Raw genomic sequence first — 16514 nt, 5'->3', positions numbered from 1 at the left:
TAAGAACAGAATGGATTTGGGTCCTTTATGTGAAACTCTGGGTCCTGCTTGTAGGAGTGTGGCATCCCTGACTGATATCTCAACATTTGTGGACCTTCCTTCCTTCATCCTAATCTAGATTCTGAAAAACATGTTCCTGCCATTAAGAGTAAAAGTGAAAACACAAATTACTGTATGGAAACCAAAGTATGTCTTTATTCACTTATTTATAATCTTTGAGAGGAAGAGAAGACTTACATTTCCCCCTTTTAATCTATTTAGTTAAAGCCTCTTCAGGTAGATTTGAAGCTTCTGACAATAAGACACATAGACAATAAACTAGTAAAATAAAAAAATAGGAAAAAGGAAAATTCAAATGCACCAACTATTATAAGGATCAACACAACCGCTGTTACTACACTTCAAACTTTCTGGCTGCAGTTCCCAAAAGAAAACATCAGTTATATGGTCCTTATGAGAGGAAAGCAAGATGTCATTTTTAAATTTTTTTATGAAGAAAGATAGCATTTCTTAGAATTAAATTTTAATTCTTAGGGTGCGCACCTCATGGTGAAATGGACAAAATTCTCAACAGCGTTTTGGCAACCAAACCAGTGGTGAATTTCACACGTCTCTTTTGTGTAACGAAAACTGAAGATGTGAATGGGGAATTATTATTTCAAAAATTGGGTTAGGTGACTTTAAAACATATCTCAGTGAAGGCGATTCCGAAGCAGAGAAAAATGTAGTCCCCCTATGTGGCCTTCTTGTGATTTTGTGCAGGCCAGGGATAGAATTTAGGCTACTGGAGGAGTGGAGGTCTATGCCTCCTACACAATCTCTGAACAGCGCTCCCCAGCGGGACTGTGAGGTTGTCCTCCGTGATGAGCACAGCGTGCTGGTGCTCCCTCAGCTCTGCCAAGGAGGGTGGGTCTTCAGACTCTACAAACCAGAGGAGCGGGTGTCAGGCAGAGGGACATGATGAAAACGGAGGCACTGACGCAGTCTTCTCGCCTGGATAGAGGACCGCACATCTCTGCATAGAGATGGGCCACGATGGCAATCTTTCTCTTCATTAGAATCCCTGACTCACCGCACTCTGTGTACTGTGTCAGGAATGACGGAACGTCGGCGTGCACTCTCATAGGAATCATGGGCATTAGAGGTGAGTTTGAGGTGGTTCCGATTGACTTTGGGAAACTGGCCTCTACCTGCCCGATTTGGAGGCTTTGATCCAGGGCCACTATTCAGTGCATCGGCATCTTCAGTGGATGTGTCACAATCCCTGCAGCACCCAGCGGCGATCACTGACTCAGCACGGTGTCTCCCTGGGGTGGGGAAGCTGGGCTGGGAGGAAAAGGAGGCCTTCGTGCAGCTGTTTTCTTCAGGCTGCTCCATCTTCTCGTGTGTATCCTGTTTACATTTATGGACCCAGAACCTGAACGTTCTCTCGGGGATCTAACAAGAAGTAAGGGGATGTATCCTTTGCCCAGAGGGCCAACATCGGAGATCTGGATGGTGCTAAGATTGTGAACTCATGAGGCCAGTGACCTAGCCCCGGCTCTGGCAGCTAACACAAGGCCATTGGTACCCCTCTTGTGCCACAAAATGGAGGACCCTGTCCCTGCCCCTCACAGGACAGAATAGCAGTGGGCCATGTGCCCTATGATGTATATGCTTAAGCAGAACAAGGGAGTCCACAGTGAGTCTGAAATAGAGAAAAATATTTTCATACAAGGTGAGGTTGCCACAGGCTGCGTGAGCTCTTCCACTCTTAGTGAGAGAAAGTTTCTAGGCCCAAGGTCCATTCTGTGCAGCCAAGTGTATGCCGAAGACTGTATGCAGGAGCTTGCCTTTCCCAACAAGCGCTAAGTGACGTGGGGCAAGCTGCTTCCCTTTTCTGGGTCTTACTCATCCTTCCTGCAGACTATGAGTTGACCCTCCTCTTCTGAAGTGGTTCCTAAACCATGTCCAGGACTAGTTGGCGAACTTCCTGAGATTTTTATGCAACATTTTTAGCAGATACACAAACTAAAGCTCAGAGAGGTTAAGTAACCTGCCCAAGGATGCACTGTAAGTGAGTGGCAGACCTAGGATTGATTGTAACCTGGGCACAGTCTGACTCCTGGATCCATGTTTTTAGTATTACGTTACTCTGCCTTTATTCCTCATTTCCTCACTTAAATACTTCGCTCCTGGCATTTTTGAGGACCCAGCATGAATTTTTGTTCACCATTGTCATAATAACTAGTACAAGTAATGCTCCTGGAATGATAGAGATACACGTTCAAGTGCTTTGTGGGGCATTGGTTTCCAAGGGTTGAGAGGGTAGACTCAACCCTCCCAACCCTGCTGTCCTATTCAAAATCAGTCATGAAGACAACACCACTTTCTCAGGCCCCTCAATTTAAATTAGATCTCCCTGTTGGTTTTTTCTCATAGCACTTACCATAGTTTGTAATTATGTATTAAAATTTTTTAAAATAACTATCTTCTTTCATCAGACTGTATTCTCTCTGAGGTGAAGAATTATATCTGTTTTGTTCATCATTATACACCCTGTATGCATAGTTCAGTAGCTGGTCAAATGTTGGATTAATAGATAAACAAAGTGCCTTCCCTGGATTTGATATGACTCGAGGCCCAATGGTAAATAGTAAACACACGTATATTGAGTACTTACTAATGCTAGGCAGGTTGCTGGGCACTTTTATGTATATTACTCCATTTATTCCTTTTAAACAAACTTTTTTTATCATTGAGGTATAACCTCCAGATCTTAAGTGTACGTGTGATGAATGATCACAAAATAGACACTCCCCAAAACCACCACCTCAATAAAAAAGTCCGTTTCTTGCCCATACTCTCTCTCCTCTCTAGTGGTACCATTATCCTGACTTCTAGTAACATAGACTATTTTCTTTTTTCTGTTTGAATTTTATATAAGTGCAATCACTCTGTATAAATTCTGTTGTGTGTGGCTTTATTTTGCTCAACATCATGCTTATCTAGTTCTTCGATGTTGTTGTGTGTGGCTGTAGTTCTCATTGCTATATAATAGGCCATTATGTGACTATACTACAAATTATCGGTCCATTCCCAGTTGATGGGCCTGTGGGCTATTTATCTTTGTATGCTCCTATGAATATTTTTGACCATGCCTTTTGGTGCCTTTCTGATGGGTTATATATCTGAGGTGGAATTACTTGGTCATAGGGTTTGCTTTAGTAGATATTGCCCTATAGTTCTCCAAAATAATTAATACATCAATTTATGCTCCTGCAGCCAGTGTGACAGTTCTACTTGATCTTCTTCTTTGCACACTTGATATTATCACTTTTTAATTTCAGACACTTGGTATGTCCTCACTGTGATTTGTTTTGCATTTACCTAATATCTAATGAGATTGAGTGCCTTTTCATCAGCTTTTTTGATGTCCTCTTTTCTGAAGTGCCTATTCATGTCTTTTACTTAAAAAAAATTTTTTTAGAAATTAGTCCCCCCCCCCCCCCATTGACTTATAGGCATTCTTTGTATATTCTGGGTACTAGTTTTATTTTTAATTTTTTAATTCTACATAATAACCGTGTGGTTTGTTATAATGACATTGTACACAGGCAGATGTTGAGGTCAGAGAGCGTAAGTTGGGGAAATAACACTCAAAGAACAATTAGTGAGTAGTACCAGCCAGTAAGCATTAATATATTTATCTGGGTGGTGCAGGCTGTGAATGTGATGTAGTCGTTAAAAGATGAGTGAGCTTGTGGGAAGAGGTAGGACTTAGTCTAGGACTTTAAGGACAGGTATGATTGAGGAAGCAGAGAGGATTTTGAAACACTTTTCAGGGAAGGTGAATCTCAAGTGCAGAAGCATGGAGTTGGAAGCAATAATAGGATGAACACCTTGGCTTTGAATAGTTCTTTGCAGTACTTTAGAGTTGTATTCTTCATGAGGGCAGGGACATGCCTTTTCCATTCACCAGGGTATGTCCAGTGCCCACCAGTGCCTGGCACATAGCAAGTGCTTAATAAATATGTTTAAGTGAAATGGTTGAATGAAATTGGTCCCAACCATGTTCCTGCCAACATTGTAAGATAGGATTTAAATGATCGAGGTCAGGGTTAACAGACAATTAGATGACCAACCCGATGCTCTTAGTAAGAATTCTACATTTCTAAATTGTAATTAAAGGGATATTATAGAGAGTTTGATCAATTTAGACTCAATGTGGTATGTAGGAACGTGGAGTCTGTCACAGAGAGGTCTTGAACCGAGAGATGAAACAATGACTTGCAAAATTCTCCTGTGATTAAATGAGGAATGGACTGGAAGCAGGGGGACCAGCTGAGGCTATTACCATGATATTGGTACTTATTCACTTATTCATTAAACATTTATTGCAGTGATAGTATATATCTGATGCTATGCTCCATACTAGTGCAGAATAGCAAGACATGTAAGTGGTGAACCTTGGCATCAAGGAGCTTATGGTCTGAGTGGAGAGCTAAGACAAACACACAAATAACTGTAATTCAAGGAAGAAAAAAAAAAGGCCTAAGTAGAAACTATGGAGATAAGGGAGGACAACATCTGTTTTGCGGGGGCCATCAGGAAAGGTTAAAGTAGTATCCTATAGCAGCATTTCTGCCTGCCTCTGCCTTCCTGCTCCCTTGGCCCTCACTATCATACTGGGATTATTTTGTGTATTTATTGTTGCACTTGTTGTTGGTGTCTCCCCTCCCTCATTGGATAAAGAGTGCTTATTTGTTTTGTCACTGTTGTACTTCTAATGCTTTACCCAGCATATGGAACTAATATGGATTTTTCAATAAAATCTTGAAATGAATGAATGAAGTGGCATTAGAGTTGAATCCCATAGGATAAGCAGGATTTGGACATAAATCTGTAGAAAGAAGGGAGAGACAGTATTTTTAGGTGGAGGGAACTTGAAGTCATATAGGGAGAATGAAAGCTGGATATAGAAAATGGGTTTAAACAAGATTCTGTTGAGATCCTATAGTGAATTTATTATTTATGACCTTTGTTATTTTTATGGTCCCTGATATATATTGCCAAATTGCTTGCCAAAAGGGATGTTTAGTTTACGCTCAAATATGTGTTTTTCTTTTTGTGTGAATTGTCTCATGTCTCTTGCTCATTTAAGAGAATACTTTTTTTTAGGTAGGAATATTCATTATGTTCATTCATGTTTGTAGGTGGAATGAAAAGACCTGAAAATGTTGAGGGGGAGGAAATGGGGAATTTTAGATTCTGGAAGAGGTGTGAGTTGAAGTGGAAGAAAATTGAGCCTCAAAAGAAGAATACAATGGGAAATGGGGTATTTTGGCTTCAGGAAATCTGTGATAACTACTTTATTCCTTTTCTGTGTCATAATTAAGTTCTGAGAGCATCATCCTGTAATTATAGTTCTTTTAAGAATACAGAAATTGCTAACATTGTTTTTGTTTCTGATCAATGTCTTTAAGGCTTGATGGAAAATAAAGGGGGAAAAATGAACCAAGAAAAGGTATTGATCATCAGATTGTTTAATTGTTAATTTTAATACAATGCCCTTAGCAAACCATATGGATAAACATTTTGTAGACTTAGTGGATGGTTGATTATAAGATCTTCGTGTGGAACCAAGCATACTTTAGATTTGTATTCTCTTTCCTCTTTATAATTATTCTGATTGCTTATTTGAGCCAGAAACTATTAAAAGGCTGGGTAAGGAGTGGGATTTAATAAAAGTTTGTTGAATGAATAAATGAATGAATGAATGTGTAGCATAGATTTAGTTGCAACTGGACATTAGTAAAGAAAGTCATAAATCTACTTTAATTGGGTGCCAGATATCACAATTATTTTAAGTTATGGAGATATCTGAGATTATTTTGAGGGATGACATTTTAGAATAAACTTAAAATCTGTGTGAAAAATATCATGAAACAGAATTATCTACAACTATGAGTAATGATATTTTATGATGTTAAGATAGTATTGTAGAGTCACATACGTCCTATTGCCACATTTTATTTATTTTTTTTATTTTTATTTTTTTTATTTTCCTCTTAAAGTATTACAAAGGGTATTACATAAGTATCCTTTCCCCCCCCCCCCTATTGCCACATTTTAAAAAGCCAATTAATCAATGAAAGAAATTGGCACCTGTTAAAAATATGAAGGGGATTTTTCCATTTTTAGTGACAGGTAAATAGTGATAAATTATCTCTTGACAAAGTCCATTTTAGCACTTGGCAATAGCATCATGTGATAGGATGTTTGTTCAGTGTGACATTTCTTTGGTAGTAGCTCTCACTGCTGAATACTTTATTATTTGCTCTTGTAAAAACTTAGGAAGGAAATTTAAAAGATTATTAATCTGCATCTGAGTGTGTACATGTGTGTGATGAGGGTGATCAAGAAGAAAGAAGTTCAGGACATGTTGAGATGTACGAAATTCTCCTGGGATAATGATAAGGATTCATTGCTTTGTGGTGTTCACCTTCCTTTGTGGTCTTGTTCCTCTCTCTGAGGGTGGCCTTGCTCATCTTCCAAGGCCTGGGGAGCTGATGTTTGTTGTGCGTCAGCAGAATCCTTACCAGGCAGAAGCTCCCTAGTGTACAATTGTAATGCTTAGCTGTTATTGGAAAAGACAGGAAAATCTGAAATATCATTGCAGAGCTGGTGATTGCAGAGGCTTATACCCTGGCTGTCTAAGCTTGATTTTGATGCTCCTCTTTGGTTATGCCTGTTTGCTGCAGAATCTCCTGCAGGTACTTGTACAGTGGACTGGAATAGACTGTACTGCCCTCTGCTGAATAGGACTCTTCGTTTCTCTGAGTCTTCTCTTCAAGGCCTGACTCAGGGACTGGATTTTGTTCTCCTGCCAGCTCTTGGGGGCTTTTATCCTCTTCCTCTAATGTGAGAAGTTTCTCGGTTTCAAGGTGTGTCTGTGCCTCTGGGGGTTCACCGGGCTCCACAGCTGGACTTGGGTCTTTAGTCCCCGAGCCCTGAATCTTGTGCTCTTTGCCTTCAGGCGGTTCTTGTTCCTCGATGAGCTGCTCATCCTCTCCTCCGACTGCCTCCTGAGTTCTGTTTTTCTCACCCAGTGCTACCTGTTTCTGGGTGTCTGGGTTATTATTGTGACTTCCTTGCACAGACTCTTCATGTGAGTCTACTTGACTCTGGGGATCCCCTTGCATAGGCGGGTCACTTTTCTCTGAGCTGCTGTCACCATCCTCCGGAGTCAGGCTGTTGGGGGTTTCAGAAGACCCTTTATCCGTCTGTGTGACTGTTGGCTCCTGATCTTCCCCCTGGGAACCATCCTCCTCCTTGACAAGCTTGTCTTGAGTCTTGGTGACTCTCTTATTTTCTCCTCCAGACTTGTTCTCAGGTGGTGACAACTCCCCTATTCTTTCTCTAGCTCCTGCAGTAGGGGCATTTTTGCTGCTCACAAGTGCTTCTGCTGTCCCTTCCTCTGCGTGTCTTGCCTCTTCTCCTGGGGTGACTGCTGCTTCAATTTCAGGATGATTCTGATCTCCTCCTTCTGAGCTTAACTCTTGTGTCTTAGAACCTTCTCCAGCATCCCTTTCTTTTGCTGATTCCTGGAGTTCCCATCCGGGATACTTGCCATCCTGTGCTTCCTCTTCCAGGGCTGGTGGCTGAGACTTTCTTTCGCTTTCTTCCCTCCCTACTATTTCATGGGTCTCGGGGCCTCTCCCCTCTTTCTTTTCAGTTCTAACATCAGGTGTTCCTGAAACATTTCTGCTATCATCGTGGACTGACAAGTTGTTTGTTTCATGTTCTTTTTCTTGTGCTGGGGGTTTTTGGGTCTCAGGTGTTCTGCCATCACCCTCTGGTTCAGCTGCGTTCTTTGTCTCCAGTGGTGTCCTGCCCGCATTGTTTCCTGGCTCTTGGGTCTCAGCTGTTCTCCTATCATCCTTGGGATCAGTCTGTTCTGGCAGGTCTGTGCCCTCGGAACTCAGTTTATCTTTTCCTTGTAGTGGCTGTTCTTGTGCATGAGAGTGTTCCTTAACAACCTTTTCTGCTGCAACTCTCTGATCTTCAGGTGGTCTCTGTGTTGTTTCTTCTGATGGAGAACTTTGGGTTCCTAAGTTCTCTTCCTGTTCTCCAATCTGATCTCTTGTCTTAGTGTCACTTTGCTCCCTGGCTGGTTTATCTTCTTCCTTGGGAATCTCCTTATCCTGTCCCTCCTCCCCGTTTGTGGGACTGCCCTTCTGTTCTGATCCTGCTGTTGGCTTATTGGTCTCATTTTCAGCCCCTTTGTCTCCTGTTGACGCTTCACCTTGGGTCACTTCCTGACTCTGTCCATCTCCTTCCAAGTGTTCGTTCTTAGGGTCATTGTGCCCAGATGTTTCTCCTGGCAGTTTGTGAGTCTTGGTGTCTCTCTGTGGTTCCACCCTGTTGTATCCTCTTTCCTCAGGGCTGAGCTGAGCTGATGACACTATTCCCAAAGGAAGCACTAATTTATCTTGAGTTGGTGGAGTTGCCTCTGTGGGCTGGCCAGTTCTGCTGGTTGCCTGGAGATTCATATCATCTGGCTTCTCTTCTGGTTTAGACCCTTGTCTAGGTTCTGAATTTAGTAATGATTGTATGTCAAGATAATGGAGGTTCAACAAGTTGAAGATTGTAAGAACAAATTCATCAAAACCGATGGTGCCATCACTGTCAATAGTCAGAAGATTCAAGTTTCTTTCTACAGCATGAATGACACGTGGCTGCATGAAAACACAGTGAGAAATCAGCCTATTTACAAGGAGTCAAGTGTGTTGAGTGTCTACATGTTTCCCAAGAATATTCATTTTTTTAGCCCTATTCTTCAGGCACTTGTGAGAGTTCCCACAATAGTAAGAATTTTTTTATTCTGGATGCCATTTTTCATGAGAGAGCAAAGAAGCATTTACATCACTTATGAGTTGCATTTAAATATGTCCTAGTTCAGGATTCCTCTCAAAAGCTTAGTTTTGAGCTAAGCAATATTGGCTAAGCAATTGCACAGAGTAGGGAGCTGAGAATGAAAAAAGTTGTTCAAAGGCAGTGAGTGCTGAGAGCTGGTAGCCAGATGTAAAACAGGCAGGGATCACTTATGCCCGTCCTGCTTGGATTATGGAGAAAGGGCAAGTGGAGAAGGATTTGTACAGCTCTGTGAGCACCGTACCTGAAGAATGTCCTCAAACTCTCCCTGGATGAGCCTTTTCAGCTCTCTGCAGGTCAACGTTGCTTCATCACCGTCTTCCCTGGCATACTTGTGGAATGTCTCGATTACACAGAGGACATCTCTCAGGAGCCGAGGCATCTTGACAAACTCAGGAGACTCTGAGAAAGGACAAACAAAGCAGATCTTCTAGGATGGGTCCTTCAGGGAGGAGATAACAAGGTCATCGTTCTTTCTGACTCTGTCCCAGCTTCACTGGCATTATCTGCTCTATTCTGTATCTTAAAATATTGTATTTGAACTTCAGGGGTGTTTTAGTTTTGTACCAGGTAATGTGGTGAAATCAGATCTAGCACAGGTAAATATTGGAAGAGACACTTCACCCTGTCCTTCGGAAAACAGCAACACCCATATGTTCAGAGAAGGCTTTATTGCAAAAGGAGGGTGGAAAAAGAACTCAAATGTAAGTGCTAAAATACACAAATAAAACCAGCCGAAACCGGTTTGGCTCAGTGGATAGAGGGTCGGCCTGTGGACTGAAGGGTCCCGGGTTTGATTCCGGTCAAGGGCATGTACCTGGGTTTCGGGCACATCCCCAGTGGGAGATGTGCAGGAGGCAGCTGATCGATGTTTCTCTCTCGTCGATGTTTCTGACTATCTCTCTCCCTTCCTCTCTGTGGAAAACCAATAAAATATATTTTAAAAAAACAAAACCAAACCAACAGAGTGAGACCAATCCTTCCAGCCTCATCTAACAGTGCCCACCTCTTTTCCTCCCACGTTGACTCAGTCTAACTCCTCTGTAACTTACGAAGTAAGAAAAGGTTTTAGAGGAAAGAGAAGTAAATCAACTGCTATGTATGCAGGCCAAAGCAACTTTTATTATTATTTATTTTTATTTTTTAACCAAGAAGACATGGCTCAGGGGCTCAGGGAACTTACTGGTAAAATAGAGTCCTGACTTTCCCCTCTCCCCTCATCAATCCCCATCATTTAAATAACTCTGCATTTTTATTTTAATATAGGTCTGAGTTCTGTGTCTTGTTAAATAATATTCATGCCTAGGTCATACAAACAGTTTTTATTTTTTTAAAACAGAAAATGATCAAAGAAGTTCTGGAAGCAAGGGATGCATTTGGGTGGCTGGATACCGCCCCCCCCCCCCCCCCCCCATTTAGTATCATCAATAGTGCTTCTTCTGAAATCCTTATATAATCTCAGAAAGAAGCAAAGTAGTAGCTCAAGAGATACTCATTGAGACTTACCTTGTTCAGTAGTATCAACAAGTGGGATGCGGGTCAGCTGGTTGTGAGCTGACAGCAGGCACTGAAACCTTTTATTGAGCCTCTAATTGCACAGTTTGGAAGGAGACACCCTCTGGGTCTAAGCCCTGATTCATCACCACCAACTCCCCTCTTTCTCTGCTGCCAACTTGTCTTACTTTTCTTTCTTTCTTTAGGCAGATTCAGTTAAATCTTGATTTCAGACTCATCCAAAGGAAGGGGAAAAGGTATCTTGGTTCACTTACTGACTTTATGAGGGATCTTTGGGGGTGGTGATGGCTTTTTTTTTTTTAAACCTAAGGACACAATTACATTTCTGTTTGATAAATCATAGGCTGGCCGGAGCCTCAGAAGTCATCTGATTGGTCTTTCTACTCAGGATGGACTGAATTTGACCCAGCCCAGATGGATGGGTGTCAATCATGTGTTTAAAAATAGAGGCCTTTTTAAACCATGTGACAAAAGTGGAGATACCAGTTGATTCAGGTGTTTCAATGCTCTGCTCTCCTTGCTTAGAGGCAGAGTTGGGGGGGCGGGGGGGGGGGGAATCTCGGCTGGGATGTGCAGCACTTTGCTTACCTTAGATGTGCTATTTTAAAAATGTGATTGATATCTGCACTTTAAAGGCATTTTTATAATCCAAGGAGCTTAGAAATGAGCATCTATTTAACTGTGTTCTTGCTGTAAAGGGGAAAGGGAGACAGAAACTTTCAAGCTGAGGACAGGTAGGAGTAAGCCCCCAGATGCTGAATTGGCAAATGTTTTTATTTCCTCCTAGAACTGGGTTCCTCTTAGAGGAGACTATATAACTAACAAGAGAATTAGAATCGCTTTCTGTTTTAGATATTTAAAAAGAGAATAGAGTATGTTTTAAAACATTCGTGCCAGCTTGTAAAAGGATGTAAGAAATAGATCCACGAAAACAAGTGTAAAAGATAGACCAAGATAATGGAAGGGTGGGGTTGGAGGTAATTTATTATATGAGAAGTCTGAGACTAAGGAAAGCATCGATATTGATCAGAATCTTGTTTTATCTTGCTGATAATCAAGGCAAGTATATAAGGAAACTGAATGTTGGGGGAGGGGGATCTACATTGACAGTTTCTGTCTAGAAACACATTTCTCAGCATGCCCCTAAAACAGGGGTGGGGAACCTTTTTCCTGCCAAGGGCCATTGGATATTTATAACATCATTGGCTTAATATAATTCACTTAATATAAATTTATGTTGCTATGAAAAAAGCTCCTAGGTTTATTGAATTTCAAGTCCCGCCAGCGGTGCCTTTGCAGGGCCAGACCAAATGATTTCAGGTGAGGCCTAATACGGCCCAAGGGCTAGATGTTCCCACCCCTGCCCTAAAAGGAAGACTTCTTCTGAGAATTGAGATTGGCATATAAAAGTCATTTTATTTTTTTTTTAAATTTCTTTAAAAAAAAAATATATATTTTATTGATTTTTTTACAGAGAGGAAGGGAGAGAGATAGAGAGTTAGAAACATCGATGAGAGAGAAACATCGATCAGCTGCCTCCTGCACATCCCCCACTGGGGATGTGCCCGCAACCCAGGCACATGCCCCTGACTGGAATCGAACCCGGGACCCCTCAGTCCACAGGCCGACGCTCCATCCACTGAGCCAAACCGGTTTCTGCTAGAAGTCATTTTAATTCTCATCAGTCAACATCCCCTGAGAGCCAACTATTTCTCAGTCACTGTACCAAGTACTGGGATGTTTAAAGTTGAGTAAGTTATGTCTCCCTGCCCTGGCGCTCACAGGTCAATCTCTTGAGAAATGATTGAAGGAAACTATGTATGTTCAAGGCTGACTTGAAAAGAAAGACTCAGTGGTTGAGTGTTGATGTATGAACCAGGAGGTCAGCGTTCGGTTCCCTGTCAGGGCACATGCCCGGGTTGCGGGCTCCATCTCCAGTGTGGTGAGTGCAGGAGGCAGGTGATCAATGATTCTCTCTCATCATTGATATTTCTATCTCTCTATCCCTCTCTGAAATTAATAAAAATATATTTAAAAAAAGAAAAGAAAGACTTAGAGAAGTTGTATATTCATATATTGAGGCCCCTTGTATAATAAACATATTCAGTGTATTTATGCTCACCTGAGGCCCTTGTACTAGGTGTACCAGTTACTAATGCAAATTTTGTAATCAAAGAAAACATGATAATTTCAAGAGAAACATCAGAAGTGCTTTATTCAAAGTAATGTCTATTGCTAGCTACCCATTTCCTCCATCTTTCAGGTAATTTGTGGATACCGTCCCAATAGAACTTTTCTTGTTTTGAGGCAAACCATTCAGAGACCCAATTTTTTACTTCTTCGTAAGTTTTGAAGTGCTGCCCAGAAAGTGCGTGTGCCATCGATTGGAATAAGTGGTAATCTGAAGGAGCAAGGTCTGGTGAATACTTCCCAGGCAAGATCTTTTAATGTGTCTTTAACTGGTCTTGAAGTGTGTGATGGTGCAGTCATCATGGCCCATTCTGGTCATTTTACGATCAAAGCATGGTTCAAATTGATTATTTGTTGTCGGTAGCGAACAGTATTAACGGTTTTAGAAGCTCATAATACACCACACCTTCCTGATCCCACCAAATGCAGAGCATTGTCTTCTTTCCGAAGTGATTTGGCCTTGCAGTCGATGTTGATGGTTGACCTGGATCAACCCATGATTTTGTGCATTTGGGAATCTCAAAATAAATCCACTTTTCATCGCCAGTCACAATTGGATGCAAAAAAAAGACTTTCTTTCATGCCGTTGAAGCAACATTTTACTGATGACTTTTTTGGTTTTCCATTTGTTCAGTTGATGTAGCACCCATTTTCCTTCCTTTAAAATCTTTCCCATTGCTTGTAAACGATCGGAAATTGTTTGCTGAGCAACGTTTAATCTTTCTGCAAGTTGTTTTTGAGTTTGCCACCCATCTTCATCCAATAATGCTTGTAATTGTTGGTCTTCAAACTTTTTCAGTTGACCTGGACGTTCTTTGTCTTTCACATCAAAACGCTTTTAAAGCGTTTAAACCAGCGTTCACAAGTATCTTAAGATGGAGCATGTTCACCATAAGCTGCCCGAAGTACATGATAACTTTCAGCAGCACTTTTCTTCAAAATAAAGTAATGAATTAAAACTTCCTGCAAATGCTCTTTTTTTGGCACAAAATTCGACATTTTTAAGCGTAAAAATATCTATGATGTTAACACCTTCAGAAAATTTGACATGTGAAGCTTTGAAGCTTGTTGTCAATACAACAAAATAGCATACATATCAAATCGCATATATATCAACATATATGTAACTCCATCTATTGAAAAAATTCCTCACTATTAACTGGTAGAGGCACATTCTGCATTATTAACAGGTATCCGCATTATTAACCAGTACAGACACATTCCGCTTAAAACAACGTAGGTAGGGAAGTCGGCAAGCCCGATCCATAACTTTGGGATAAGGATTGGCTCTAAAGGCTGGGTCAATCCCGCTGGGGCGAGAAGTGTGGCTGCTGTGGCTGGAGGAGGCCCTTCCCCTCCAGCTCCGGACCCCGCAGCTCTTCCACCCCCACGTCACTTTCTTCCCTTCCCTGGCGGGGTGGGGGTGGGGTGGGGGTGGGGTGGGGGGTGGGAGTGGGGTGAAGGGGTGAGGGGGAGTGGTGTCCTGGCAGGGCTGCGCGAGGCCTTGGCAGTGGGGTCCCAGCGGCGCTAGGGGGAGGTCCCCCTTGGGGCCTGCGGGCCCACTGGCCGGACATGGGGGCAGCTGCTGTGGCAGCGACTCTGGACATGAGCAGGACCCTTCCCGTGGATCCCCCCCCAGCTGCGCCGGCGTCACGCCGACCCCTGGGAGCCCGGCGGGCGCGGGTCGCTCCCGGGTGATGTTGGGCCCCCTCCTCGCCTCCCGGCGTGCGCGCTGGTTTCCCTTGCCGCGATGCCGGGGGCTGCGGTTCCACGCGGCGCCTCGCCTGGGCAGCCGACTTAGAAAGGGTGCGGACCAAAGGAATCCGATGGTTTAATTAAAACAAAGCATCGCGAAGGCCTGCTGCAGGTGTTGACGATGGGATTTCAGCCCAGTGCTCTGAATGTCAAAGTGAAGAAATTCAGTGAAACGCGGGTAAATGGAGTAACTATGGCTCTCTTGAGGTAGCCAAATGCCTCGCCACCTAATTAGTGACGCAAAGGAATGGATGGACGAGATTCCCACTCTCCCTCCCTACTATCCAGCGAAACCACAGCCAAGGGAACGGGCTTGGCGGAATCAGCGGGGAAAGAAGACCCCTTGAGCTTGACTCTAGTCTGGCAGGCGGAAGAGACAGGAGAGGTGCAGAGTAAGTGGGAGGCCCCGGCGCCCCTGCCCTGAGTGCCCGCCAGGGGGCGGGGAGGGGGGCACGCGGGCCTTGCGGGCCGCCGGTGAAATACCACTACTCTGATCGTTTCTTCCACTAACCCGGTGAGTAGGGGTGGGGCTGGGGGAGGGGTGAGCCCCGAGGGGCTGTTGCTTCTGGTGCGGAGGGGGCGGCTGCGCTGGCTGGGTGGGACCTGCTCCCGGGACAGTGCCAGGTGGGGAGTTTGGGGCCGTGCACCTGTCAAACGGTAACGCAGGTGTCCTAAGGCGAGCTCAGGGAGGACAGAAACCTCCCGTGGAGCAGAAGGGCAAAAGCTCGCTTGATCTTGATTTTCAGTACGAATACAAGACCGTGAAAGCGGGGCCTCGCGATCCTCTGACCTTTCGGGTTTTAAGCAGGAGGAGTCAGCAAAGTTTCCGCAGGGATAACTGGCTTGTGGCGGCCAGCGTTCATAGCGACGTCGCTTTTTGATCCTTCGATGTCGGCTCTTCCTATCATTGTGAAGCAGAATTCACCCAGCGTTGGATTGTTCACCCGCTAATAGGGAACGTGAGTTGGGTTTAGACCCTCGTGAAACAGGTTAGTTTTACCCCGCTGGTGATGTGTTGTTGCCATGGTAATCCTGCTCAGTACGAGAGGAACCGAAGGTTCAGACATTGGTGTATGTGCTACAATGGGGCGAAGCTACCATCGGTGGGATTATGACTGAACCTCTAAGTCAGAATTCGAACGATAGGGCAGCACTGCGGGGCCTCGGTTGGCCTCGATTAGCCAGTCCCACCAGAGGGCCCTTGTGCATTGGGACCATGGGGTCCCGACTAGAGAGCCCTTTGTCCTGGGAAACGGGGTGTGGCTGGAAAGGGGGTCGCCCCTTACACATTCGTTTGTGGGGAACCTGGTGCTAAACCATTCGTAGACGACCTGCTTCTGGGTCGGGGTTTCTTACATAGCAGAGCAGCGCCCTTGAAAGTCAGCCCTGGACACAAGCGTTTGTCTCGCTCCCGGCCTCTCTCTCTCCCTCCCCAGGGAACAGCCGCCCACATGCCCTGCTGGCGCTGCTGCCGTGGAGGGAAGGACAAGGACGGAGGAGGGACTGCGCTGGAGCGGACAGCGTCCATTCCTTCCTTTCACGCCGGGCACACTGCGACCTTGGCCTCCTCTCCTGACCCCGCCGGCTTAATGTGGAATGTGTACCGGTTAATAATGGGTTAATAATTCGGGTACCAGTTACTAATGTGGGTACCGGTTAATAATGCGTAATGTGCCTCTACTGGTTAATAGTGCGGAATTTTTTCAATCGATGGAGTTACACATATGTTGATATATGCAATTTGATATGTATGCTATTTTGTTGTATTGACAACAAGCTTCAAAGCTTCACATGTCAAGTTTTCTGAAGGTGTTAACATCATAGATATTTTTACGCTTAAAAATGTCGAATTTTGTGCCAAAAAAAGAGCATTTGCGGGAAGTTTTAATTCATTACTGGTTTCCTTCCTACCTCTCTGACTGCTCCTTTTAATTCCCCTTTTTGTTTTTGTTTTTAAATTTTGTCTTTCCCTTAAATGTTGCTGTTTCTTAGGGTTCTGTCTTAGCCCAGCTTTTCAACTTCCTCTCTCCATGTCCTGAACAATCGTATCTATTCTTATGGCTTCTATTACAACTGATAGGCTGATAGTCCCCTTTTATATATCAAATCCAAACCCCTCACCTGTGCTTCAGACTCCT

At 43.6% G+C, this 16514-nt stretch overlaps 1 protein-coding gene across 1 annotated transcript; it reads right to left on the bottom strand.

Annotated features, from left to right (window-relative positions):
- Positions 1-6463: 6463 nt before the first annotated feature.
- On the bottom strand, positions 6464-9298 carry TCHHL1 (trichohyalin like 1). The gene is given in 4 exon segments (XM_070397093.1): positions 6464-6498; positions 6501-6698; positions 6701-8720; positions 9161-9298. Coding segments are annotated over 4 exon segments (2391 nt in total).
- Between the last annotated feature and the right edge of the window lie 7216 nt (positions 9299-16514).

Source organism: Myotis yumanensis, unplaced genomic scaffold, assembly GCF_028538775.1.
Source record: "Myotis yumanensis isolate MYYU_CA2020_CCGP unplaced genomic scaffold, mMyoYum1.0.hap1 SCAF_17, whole genome shotgun sequence".
NCBI lineage: Eukaryota > Metazoa > Chordata > Mammalia > Chiroptera > Vespertilionidae > Myotis > Myotis yumanensis.
This window is presented reverse-complemented; position numbering and strand designations above follow the sequence as displayed.